Raw genomic sequence first — 12,848 nt, 5'->3', positions numbered from 1 at the left:
CTTAGCTTAAAGGACGATGTATTACTTGTAATTTTACCCTGTCCCAGAAGATTATAATTAATAGTAGAAACAAGGCCCAGTTGCAAGCTTATGGCCTATGGCACATCAACGGCCTAGGGAATGGGCTAAGGAGACTAAAATAGAGCTGAAGTTTTCCTTTACATTTAGACGAAAATAAGTACTATTTATTTAGTACTCACATCAAGAAGAAATATAAAAAATACTTTCAAGTTATGTAATATATGATCTAAATCCTTCGTCTTAGACAACAGCTTGTCAAAATGCTAATCATTAGGAACTGAGAAATTTGTTTAGTTAATAATGCTTCTTTTCATGTGTGCCATGTGCTCTCCAGACGGAAATCTGAAATCTATTATTAGCTTTACATGGTCATTCTTGATTATCCAAGTTAAGAAAGAGAACTCAGAAAGAACACAGACATACAATAGACCTGTTTCAGATCTAAAACAGTGGCTAATACAAAAATTACATCTTTGACTCTGGAATAAACGTTGCTTCTTTGTAGCATATTTGTCTTTCTACTTTATTAGTTTTTCTAAGTAGAAAGAACTATGCCATGGAAAACTCACACACACATATAAGTGAGAGTTCACTCTAGATCCTGTGAACTGCTTGCCAGAGGTTAGAATTCTGACACTGGTAGTCATTCTGCATATGGAGATTTTGATCATCACTAATAAGTTGAAAGTTCTCATTCTCTTCAGGGTCCAGGTCCTACTACAATGTTCTCAATCTCATACATGGCTCCTGCAGAAACTAGCAAAAGCAGTGGTAAAGAAAAAGTCAGTTTGGAGAAAGAAAAAAAAAAAAAAAAAAAAGCCGTACTATACATAGCTTTGACTTTGTGGAAGAACAGGGATCACTAACATTTTTACTGTTGTTTTAAAAATTAAGGTTTAGACACTGGTCCACTAAAATAAAAAGTGGAAGGAAACTGGAAATTAGTGCACATTGTCAGATACATTGCTTTTTAGAGTGACAGTAATGATTTGGGGTCAGCTACTTCATAATTATCTAAGAAAACTGAATAGCCTCCCAATGTAAATAACTGCCATCTTTTTATCTGTGAAATCAGATTATGTAACAAAAATTTACATTAAAATGACATTTTTCTCTGAGGCATTTTTCTTAAATAACCAATGAAGGGTGGTCTCCAAGGCTCAGAAGAAAGCAATATAGCTAAGAGAAAAGCTGGTCTGGCCTTATTAGATAGAAATAGGCACATAACAGTGGCGGAATTCCAACAAAGCAAATATTCACATTCAGTTATTCAATCATTTACCATTTCTTGAGCATCTACTGTTAAGTCAGTCACTATGAGAAGCATGGTGGATAAACCTTATCTGAGATATGGTCCCTGCATTGAAGAAGCTCACGGATATAGAAACAGTACCTTTGTATAAACTATCTAATAGTAGAGGCATCGTGAAGAGTGCTAAGGGGGCACATGGATTAAATAATTGTTAGAATTAGAGAAGGCTTCATAAAGTGGTCATTCCTAACCAAATTCCACATAAGTTTATCATGTGGATTAGATACAAAGGCATTCCAAGCTTATGGAAGAGTACATCACGAATTAAGAATCATGAACTCTCAGAATAATGTTCTTGGGAGTATATGGTATATTTGGGTAGAGGTAAATAGAAAATTAGAGGTAAATCATCAAGGCCTTTGTTGGACAAGCTAAGGAATTTAGACATTCTGATATTGATAGTGACAAGACACAAGAGGTTCTTAAACAGTGGAAAAGCATAACCAGATGTCTGCTTGAAAAAATAAACTCTGCTGGCTTTGAGAAAAAGCCCAGTCCTGGAGCAGAGAGGCCTGGCTAGGACACAGTAAGACCTTAGGGATTTCAGGCCTACATGATGCCTAATATAGTCTCCCACCCTCTGGCTTCTGTCTTAAGATTTCACTATTAGAACCTTAGCTTTACAACTTAGTGTCTATTAAAATAAATATCATTATTTGGGGGAAAAATAATATGATAAATAAAGCTTACATACCTTAACTGAGCTGAGCTTTGGGATGTAGGATAAAGGAAAGTTCCCATCCTCACTCAGTGGTAACAAACCCAACTAGTATTCATGAGGACGCAAGTTCAGTGCCTGGCCTTGCTCAGTGGGCTAAGGATCTGGGCACTGCTATGAGCTGTGTTTAGATCTCAAGACATGGCTCAGGTCTGGCATTGCTGTAGCTGTTGTGTAGGCCAGCAGCTGCAGCTCTGGCTGGACCCCTAGCGCAAGCACTTCCATATGCCATGGGTGCAGCCCTAAAAGGAAAAACAAAACAAAAAGACATTTTCAAAATCTTCATTTTCAGTCATGTCTCTAATCATACTGAGAGCAGGGAATTAGTACGGATCAGGGGAGGTTCCTTAAGACCAAGGCAAACGGAGAGAGAGCATCTTCCTTGCTACCAAATCAAGGGAACATGAGCCATTGTATTCCTTTTCTGCTTCCGCATAATGAATCACAACAAACAGTGGCTTATAACAACATACATCTGCTATCTCACAGTTTACGTGAATCAGGAATCTGGACAAGGCTTAGCTGGGTCCTTTGCACAGGGCCTCACCAGGCTGCAATCCAGGTGTTGGCCAGGGTTGCCGTCTCATTTCAGGCTCAGGGTGTAGCTGCACTACTCATAAGAGATTTACTTCTCCAAAGCCAGCTATAGAGGGAAGAGAGAAGAAGGAGGGAGAGGGGGAGGGGGAGGGAGAGAGAGACAGAGAGAGACAGAGAGAGAGAGAGAGACAGAGAGAGAGAGAGAGAGAGAGAGAGACTCCTGCTTCTAGTTGCTAACCTCTAGACCTCTTTTCAAAGGGATCGTGTGATTGGGTCAAGCCCGCCAAAGATAATCTCTCTTTTGAGTAACTTAATCAGAGACCTTCATTTCATCTTTAAAATCCCTTCACTTTTTTCCATAAAACATATAACTATAAAAGTGATTCCTATCGCCTTTGTCATTGGCTAGTAACAAGATACATGTCCCCTACATCACACAAAGGTATGGATACAGGGGGGTAAGAATCATGGGGGCCGTCTTAGAATCCCGCCCATCATAGAAGCCAAGTATCAGGGAGAAGCATTGAAATCCCTAGGTAGGCAGGAAACAGTCGTTCTGTTAAGTTGGTAGGACGTTATCTAGGAGGACATCTGCAACAAGGTCTGCCACGGGCTGGCTCACCAGGGCATGACATATGAGAGATGCCTGCATGTAAAGGGCTGGGGCTCAAACAGACACACAGGGCACCAACCAACACAGACAATGCAGAGAAAAGAGGAAAAAAATATCCTCCCAAAAGTAGACTGTAGAGATAGAAGATGGGAATAGACAAAAACAGTGAGCAGTTTGGAAACTTTTTGAACAGCGGGTAGAGAGGGGATTTCTTTATAGCACAGATCTAGAAATACCAAGGCTTTTCCCCTCCATTAAAAAAAAAATTACTGCCAGCTTTTCACTACTGTTTTACTTTTAGCTACAATGATCATGCATATATCACACAAAGATAACGGATAACAAGGATATTTTTCAAGAGATAACAGCAGTCTGGTAAAGAAAATCAGGAGAGAAAAACCATCAAACAAAACTAAAGTAGACGAGAGCATTAGAGAGAAGATCTAGGCAGCGCTCAATTGAATCACAGAAAATTCCAGCTAACGAAGCAGTCATGTTTTCACATGAATTAACAGAAGGTAAAGCAAGAGAATACTGAATTAATAAAAAATTAAATTGTTAAAAAAAGATTTTCCACACAAAAACTCCAGAACCATTGCTTTCTTACCTCTGCTGTAATTTTGGATGAAATAGCACTTGTAGAAGTCTGGCTCTCCCCAGCAGTGACACAGCTTTCAGCTTTCCCTGCCCTTCTACCCCAGGACCTATAAAACTAGGGCACGGAATAAACAAAAATTCCAATTTTGCTCATCAGCAGGTTGACCCGCTTGTTCTAAGCAACTTTGTGGATTTAAGATTCTGGTTGCCCAGCTGGACTCTTAGCACCTGGCTGCTCTGTATTTGTACTGGATTCTTACTTAAGAGTCTAGGTTCTTCTCAATGCTTAGACTTATAGTAATAACAGCAATGCAAGGAATAATAATGTCCACATTTATTAAGCATTTCTGAAGCTACATTAATTAAGCATGTGCAATGTTTATGTATTTTTTATTTAGTGGCACTGGCTAATATAACAGGTGTAGCATTTTTCAAGGAAGATAATGATATATTTCCATTCTTAACCTGTGTTCCATTGAAAACCTCTTTTCTTCCAGGTCTAAGACTGGAGACTTAATGCCCTCAGTAGGGGAAGGTGGTTCAGTTTAAGTCAATAGACTTCAAAGTCTGATTCCCACTTTGGAACAATCTGAGGAAGGTCAGTCAGGGTTAGGCATGAGGAACTATTATGGAAACAAATGGCAAACCTTTTCCAGAAGGGGAAGGACAGGCCCACCTCCGAGAAATTTTTAAAAGGAAAAGGCTGAATGAGACAGGGAGGATAAGGAAATAGTTCTACACGTGTGTCCCAAATTTTTCTCTGGGCTTGGCTTGGAGTGGCTATAGTATAATAAACAGGTATTGGGAAAACATAAAGAAAGAGGGACCTGGGCTCTAAATCCCAGCTGAAATCTTGGCATGGTCACGTCTGAGAAAATTTGGTAGTGAGTTCCTGAGGATAAGTTTTTCTGAGCCCAGCTTATTTTCCTAAATTATGAATGAGACCCAGAGGTTCCTCCAGAAGGGGGCCTCAGAAGGCCCCTGGGCTGAGAGCCAAGTGGGCTGCCATGGAGCCAGCTTGGCAAATGGAGAGGTACCTGCAGCAGAGTGTAGGGTGGGTAGATGACAGACAGTGGGCTTAGACGGTCCTCCTTTCCAGTGAGAGATGGGCTGAGGTGAGCCAGCCAGAACCGTCTTGGCTTAAACACATTACCTGCAGGCCACAGGTGCACCAGGAGGGACACTCGCAGCCTCCTTTCCCTTCTCCTAGGCTGCCCTCAGGCGGCTCATGCTGGCCATTTGTTAGGAATTTGAGCAAAGGCTAATTCCAAACATTCTCCACTCTCCCCAATTATCTGATCTTGCCTTTCTTGGTCACACGCCGAGGATGACATGGCTTCAGGTTCACAGAGAAAATTGGAGCCACCTATACTCCTATTTTGCCTAAAAGGCAAATGGCATCATTTCTCTCAACCAACACCTTCTCACTGCTCTTAGGTCTCTATGTTCTTAGGGTAAAAATCAAAATCCAGAAAAATAGCTTACAAGGAAGGCCCTGCACCACTGGCCTTTTACTCTCTCTGAAGCCTCAACTCTTGCTGGCTTTCCTTTCTCTGTGACCTGTAGTTTCATGTTAATTTTTACCACAGGGCTATTTTTTAAAATATGCTATTCTTCTTTTGAAGAGTAACCTTCTCTCCCCTCCATGGCCTAGTTAATTCGTTTTTGTCTCTCAGAGCCCAACTCTCCCATGGCAAAGCTTTGCAGATCCCCAGAAGAGATCAATGGCCCTCTTAGATATGCTCCCAGTACCCGGAACGTTCTCACAGTGTGACGCACTGAGTGAATGTATTTATTTCATGCTGCCCCAAATAAACCAGTAGTCTTATTTCAACTAATTTCACTCAAAATAACAAGTTCCTCCCTGACTGTATGCACTAACTAAACACATTACTCCAACAGCTAACTATATATTTTCATATTTTTTAAGTCAATGTTTTATTTCTCTGTCAAGTGCCTACTAATCTATATCTGCCTTCTGTGTGATGTGCAATATGCAGAGAATGGCGATGGAGAAAAATCATGTGATATTAGACAGGAAACAGAAATAAGGAAAGCACAGGAGAGGCATTTCTTGACTCACCAAGAACTAAGAATATATTTTACTATTTGGTATAAAAATGTTTTTTCTTTTGCTACCTAAAGTCCTAGTCTATTTAGAGCACTGAATTTAACAATCAAAAATTCACATGCACCCACATGTTCATTATAGCACTATTCACAATAGCCAAGACATGGAAACAACCCAAATGTCCACCAATAGATGATTGGATCAGGAAGAGGTGGTATATATACACAATGGAATACTACTTAGTCATAAAAAAGAACAAAATAATGCCATTTGCAGCAACATGGATGGAACTAGAGACTCTCATACTGAGTGAAGTAAGTCAGAAAGAGAAAGACAAATACCATATGATATCACTTATATCTGTAATCTAATATACAGCACAAAGGAACCTTTCCACAGAAAAGAAACTCACAGACTTGGAGAATAGACTTGTGGTTGCCAAGGGGGAGCGGGGGGCGGGGGGAGTGGGATGGACTGGGAATGTGGGGTTAATAGATGCAGACTATTGCCTTTGGAATGGATTAGCAATGAGATCCTGCTGTGTACACTGGGAGCTATATCTAGTCACTTATGATGGAGCTTGATAATGTGAGAAAAAAAGAATGCATGCATGTATGTGAACTGGGTCACCATGCTGTACAGTAGAAAATTGACAGAACACTAACCCAGCTATAATGGAAAAAAAATCATTATATAAAAAAATTTAGATCATTTTTTAACACACATTTTTAAGGAAATAAATTTCAAAGATGTAATTACCCATTATTCTCATTAACCCTAATCTTCCTCCATATCAGCCCACCCTGAACCTTAGCTTGGTCTCAAAGATCATTTCAGCAGTCTGGTTTTGGCCTTCATGTTGGATGGAGTCCAAATACTTCCTCAGCTGGCTGTGTCCATCGGCTGCTGGAATAACATTATCTTAGCTTCAGGAGGTCTATTTCCAGTCCATGTGAGCTAATTAAAAGGAAAGCCTTCCTTAGCCTCTCTGGCAATCCCTGAGCAGCGTGAAAGGTCCACTCCACCTTCTCCATTCTAATTTTAGTTCTCCTCAAACATTTCTTTTCCCTTGCAGAAAAGGATCCTATGCTGCTGTGCACTTAAAAGCTTGTGTCTTTGTTATTTCTCCTATTTGGAAAGAAGTACTTTTCCATTTTACTCTTTTAAATTTCTTCCCTCCCATCAGTTTTCTCCACCAGGAGGTGATGCTTTGAAACTACTAACAAAACTGGAGATAATTAGTTATGCAGGGTAGTTAACTTCCTTAGGAGAGACATTAATAGAATCCATCCTCTTTCTTCTCTTTCATCTTATTTCTCCTTTGAAGAAATTCCTTGAAAGGGTAGTTTACATTTTCTCCAGATTCTCTCCTTCCACACTTTCTTGGTGTTTTTTTTTTTTTTTTTTTTTTTTTTTTTAAGGCCATACCTGCAACATATGAAAGTTCCCAAGCTAGGGGTTGAGTCGGAGCTGTAGCTGCCAACCTACACTACAGCCACAGAAACACAGGATCTGAGTCACATCTATGACATACACACAGCTCACAGCAATGCCAGATACTTAACCCACTGAGCAAGGCCAGGGGGTCAAACTTACGTCCTTATGGATACTAGTCGGGTTCATTACCGCTGAGCCACAATGGGGACTCCCTCCTCCCCTTCTTTTTAAACTAATTATATTGGGCTTTTGCCTCATCAATTCCAACCAAATCACTCTTCTCAAGGTCAGCAGTGACCTCCACACTGTTAAATCCACTAGCCAGTTCTGAGTGCTCATCCTACTCAACTTAGCTACATTTGACAGTTGCTCACTCCCTCCTTCTTAATAAACTTCTTCATCTGAATTCAGAACACAACACTCACCAGAAGGTTTCCTCCTACCACGTTCAAACTCCTTTGTTACTGTTGCCTTTTATTATCTCTTTCAGAAAGCTCAGGTTCTGGCTCTATCTAAGCTCACCCAATATCATCTAGACAATGATGATGGCCACGTTTTTGTCTTCATACCGAATCTTTAGCTGCCTACTTGACACATTCATTCAATCAAATAGGCATCTCAAACTCAAAATGAACTCATGGTCTTTCTCCCTGTTTACCACATCTGTTCTTTCTAGGACCTTATTCATGTCAGGTGATAATAAAAACCATTTTTACAATTGTTTAGGACAAAAGCCTTGCAGTTTTCCTTAATTCTTTTTCCTCATATACTGCATCCACTCTAACATGAAATCCTATTGGCTCTACATTAAAAAATATGTCCAATGTCCATCATTCTCTCTCCACCTCCATAGCTTCACTTTTGACCTGAGAGGTGACTTCCTCTCTCATCTTACTACAATGCCACAACAGCCTCCTCCCTGGTCTTCCTGCATCTACTCATATCCTCCTCCGTCAGTCCATTCTTAACACAAAAGCTGGAGTAATTCTCAAAAGAGAAGGTGCATCATGTCACTCTCCTGAAAGGCCTGACTTGACTCACCATTTCACTCTGAGTAAAAGCCCTTAAAATGTTCTATATTAGATCCTGCATCACCCATCTCCCTCTTCCTTCTTACCAAAGAATATTCTATATTTCAAAGAATGGCAGTCAAATTGGACTCATCTGCTTAAGCAAGAAACTTCAGAGCCTTCCTTGAACGTTTCTCCCTTATTATCACACATCTGAGCAACTGCCATGACCAGCTGATTATTCTTCCTTTGTATCTTTCAAATCCATTTGTATTTTCCATTGCTGATGGCACTGTTGCTCCCCGCCTCTAATGCACCTCATCTCAAATCCAGCTACTACATATTAATACTGAAGTCATCTTCCAAGTTAAAAGTAAAACCAGTTTGCATCATTTCCAAGTCTGCCCACCTCCAAAGGTCTCTCCCTTATGCTAAACCTTTTTTTTTTTTTTTGATGATTTTTAGGTTGATACTTTGATTACATATACACTGCTTAACAAGTAAGAAGCTTTAATTATAATGCAGGGTATTTTTGAAATGGCTCTCTGTTATAACAAATTCATCGGGTCACCGACTCAAAGTGTTTTGCAGCATACAATTTCTGAGGTTGTTATGTATTAGTCTACATTCTATTAATACTTGAAATTTTTAACAAGATTAATTTTTTTGTGCAGGCAATGATTTACAAAATAAATAGTAGATTTTTCATTAATTTAGATTATACTTCTAAGTCTATAAAACCAAACACCTTGTCATGAGTACAGACCTATAGTAGGCTCTTCTTGTCTTGAAACTATTATCAATTTCCATAATAACGTTAAAGAATAAAACAACGTTAAACAATAAAGATCATATTAGAAGATGTTAATATTCATAGTTTACAAAATGCTTTACATAAATAAGCTCATTTATTACTACAACTACCCAGAGTAGATATTATTTCCCCTTTTCAAAGGAGCAAATTAAAGAGAGAATTTAAGTGTTTTGATGGAAAATATCCAGCAAATCAGTGGCAGAACTGACTCAGGAACTTGTAATCTTTGTATATATACCATGTGTTAATGCCTTTATATACAGGTTCTTAAATACAAATATTACCAACCATCCATGTGTAAGATAATGAAATCCTACTTTTTTAAGTAGATAAATGCCTACCTTAAAATTTTTACTTTGTGAAATTTTAAGTTTTACTTTTTAACATAAAATAAATTAGCATTGTCCTTCCACCTTATTCCTAAATATCAGTCTATTCTAAAATTTTTGATGTAATATGAAGGTGACATATTTACACTGGGAAACCACAGCAACATGCTATTCCAAACCATTTCAACTGCTGCTGAAATACGCTCATGATTACAATTTCTCCACACATTTTGCATGGGGCCACCAAAGTCCTGGCGTGAACATCATCTTTAATATCTAACCACTGAAAGGCCATTAATGTATTCAATGATATCCACACTCCGATAAAAATGGTAAGGCTCTATTTTGTCACACACGTAGGTGAACAAAAACACAACTTATGTGAAGATTCCTCTTAACTCTCCTAACTCATAAAGGCTTTGATCTTAAAAGTTAAAAGAAATATAAGCTGCATAAAGTACATAAAGCTTTACCTGTGTGGCCAGCTCCCTCGTTCTTGACCTCTGAGGTTGCCACAGAAGAGGCGGATGGACTCACAGGAGGGCTAGAAGTAAAGCTTGTACACCCTGCAGATGTGCTGATTTCAAAATATTCTTGGTTGTGATTCATTCGATGAAAATCCAGAGAAGACACAATAGATGTTCGTTGTTTAGGCTAAAATAAATGAGCATGAGGAGAATATTAATATGATCATGTTTATCTTCAGCCCAATCTCCCCACCGATTTAATATAAATGACTTTTTTCAGCTAAACTGTCTGGTTTTTATACATAAAATATAGTTGTACATCACAGAGAGACATTAAATAACCCCTTGATTAATTCAATAACGAAAAAATTGTTTAATGAAAAAATATTATGGCATAGCTAATAAAATAATTTAGGCTTTTTGTTAGATTTCCTCAGAAGACTGCAAAAATATAGTGCACAGAATTTCTCTTAATGATTAATTCAGAAAGTTGAAATTTTAAGTCACCTTTCATTCAGCTAACATTTATTAAGCATCTGGCATTTGCCAGACCCTAAGGATATGGAATCTAATAATAAAAGGGCCTTTACAACATTGAAGCATAATTAAAGCAGTTCCATTTTTTAAAATTTTCTATACAGTCCAAGAAATTGGTAGAATTAGCTATTGTCCACAAGTACCATGTGCTGGAATTTTATCACTAGAATTAAATAAAGTTACATACAACATTTTTAGGATCTAAGAATCTACTTGGTATTTGTAGTGAACTTTGATTTTCTTTTTTAAGGATTTTAATTAATCCCCAAATAGCAAGAAAAGTCAATTTAGACATAAAAGGTAAAATCATGGAGTAACAGTAGATATAATCTGTACCCTTTGTCAGTAATGGATTGTTCCCTATAGCAGTTTTCTGACTCTGGCCACAGTTTTAATTATATTCACTTTTTTCCTGCCTAGCAGAGCTTTCAACATCATCTGTCAGAAAAATTGCAGTCTTATGGGCTCTCAGAATTGTGCTCAACTCCTAAGAATTAATCCAAGTTTTCTTACTTTTTATTCTTCTTATTCATATTAATGAAACATTAACAATCCCTTGTAATAACAAGAGATTAACTACAACCTCTTTACAATAGAGCTTATTCACTTTACTCTCCCCCAACACAATAAACTTTTGGTTTACTAACTTTTCACTTCTCTCCAGTACTTGTTAATTTAATCACTGAGCCTCACAATTATTTTCTTGCAAAAATTAAAGTTGCCCTGTCTCTTCCAGCTCATCATGTTTTTTTAAAGTAGATATCACTTAATTTATAATCTAAAATAGACAATGATATTGAAAATAGACAATGTTATTGAAAATGTCTATGTTTTACAGAATTTTTTCCATAAGGGGTACAAATTATCATATTTATACTTTCTCCACTGCAATATTTTTATGGAAGAGTTTGACAGGCATAACTATTGTTATATGAGAGTGTTAAGTCATTTATTATTATGACACATGAAATCAGTGGTGAAATACAAATTAGTACCCAAATAAGACTCAGTTGCTTTTGAAGTATGAAAGACTTGGGTTCAGTGTCAGGTGTGGTTTTTTATGACATGTCCTTGAGGCTACTGAATCTCAATTTCACATTCAATGTTCTTTCTGCTAGAAAATATAACAGCAATTAAAAGGCATGAAATATGACACTGGCTCCAATGGAAACATAAGTATGTCCATTATACTGGTTTTATTTCACTGCGTTGTGTTTTGCTCTTGTTTCATTTTGTAAAAAGGCAATGTATCAAATTTATGTAATGTTCCTTTTCATAGATTTTCTAAGAATCAATCTAACTGATGTGGATGCCTCTTTACTTCTAAGTGTTTCTTCAATGAATGCTTCTGGACCCTGAACAACCAATGTTTTAAATACATTAAAAGCACAATTTATTGTGCCATCACAAAAGTAACAAGCTATTTTTCCTGCATTAATTTGTTTTACAAAGATTTGCCAAGTGTATACTAAATTGTGGATACCTTGGTAAGAAGTGTGTAGGAATAAGATGAGTAAGCCATTGTCCCTCTTCTCTAGGTGACTGTAGACTTGAAGTGGGAGGAGGGATGATGCATAAGGAAAGAGACAAACAATCCTGACAAGGATTATGTGTCAGTACCGTACAGTGCTATGATAAGGGCTGTGATAAATGGACACAGAATATGAAAGGCGAGCCTCTACTTTAGGAAGGGGATTAAGAAAGGACTCCACAAGCAGGTGATTGATGGCTGAGGTGAATCGTGATGAAGCAGAGGTGGTAGGCAAACAAAAGAGGATGGGGAGAAGGAAAGTGCAAACCACCAATAGTTCAGTATGGCTGTAGCGCAGAGTATGCAAAGGAAGGCAGTGGTGTGTTCGAGCCTGAGGTAATGGATGTTGCGAGGGACATAAAGGGCTCTAATGTCATGTTAAAGTTGTCTTTAACTTGAATATTTTAAGGAACTACTGGGTGATTTGCAAACAAGGGGGTTTCATAGTTGGGTTTGCATTTCAATAGAAATGCTCACTTAAGCAGTTCAGAAAATGAATTGGTAAGCACAGGATTTGAAGAAGGAAGACTGACAGGATGTTGTAGAATTCCAGCCAAGACATAATGGGGTCCTGAGGTAAAGCAGTTGTGACAGTGTTAGAGACACCAGATGTTTTTAGGAAATGCTAATGAAGTTAATCCTTTAGATCTTGGCATCTGATTGGACATGAAAGTTGATTTTAAAGGAAAAGTCTAGAGAGACGCTCAGATTTTTTGCTTGTGTCAATGCTAAAAGATTAGGATTTTGTGGGAAATATACATGTATACACTTATATACCAGAAGTATGCAAGATGTATGCTTATATGCTGTTGGGACTCAGTAGAGAGGTAATAGTCTATATGGTTATGCAAATC

General features: G+C 38.0%; 1 protein-coding gene across 15 annotated transcripts in view; it reads right to left on the bottom strand.

Moving 5' to 3' along the window:
• ANKS1B (ankyrin repeat and sterile alpha motif domain containing 1B) overlaps window positions 1-12,848 on the bottom strand; it is a 1,068,238-nt gene that overhangs the window by 596,264 nt on the left and 459,126 nt on the right. For all 15 annotated transcript variants that reach the window (XM_021093000.1, XM_021093001.1, XM_021092994.1 and 12 more), the window contains exon 12: window positions 9,933-10,113. In XM_021093000.1, the coding sequence (XP_020948659.1) occupies window positions 9,933-10,113 (181 nt within the window). The remainder of the gene's footprint in view (window positions 1-9,932; window positions 10,114-12,848) is intronic.

This window comes from Sus scrofa, chromosome 5 (genome assembly GCF_000003025.6).
Source record: "Sus scrofa isolate TJ Tabasco breed Duroc chromosome 5, Sscrofa11.1, whole genome shotgun sequence".
NCBI lineage: Eukaryota > Metazoa > Chordata > Mammalia > Artiodactyla > Suidae > Sus > Sus scrofa.
The sequence above is the reverse complement of the archived record's forward strand: the minus strand, read 5'-3'. Positions and strand labels throughout refer to the sequence as shown.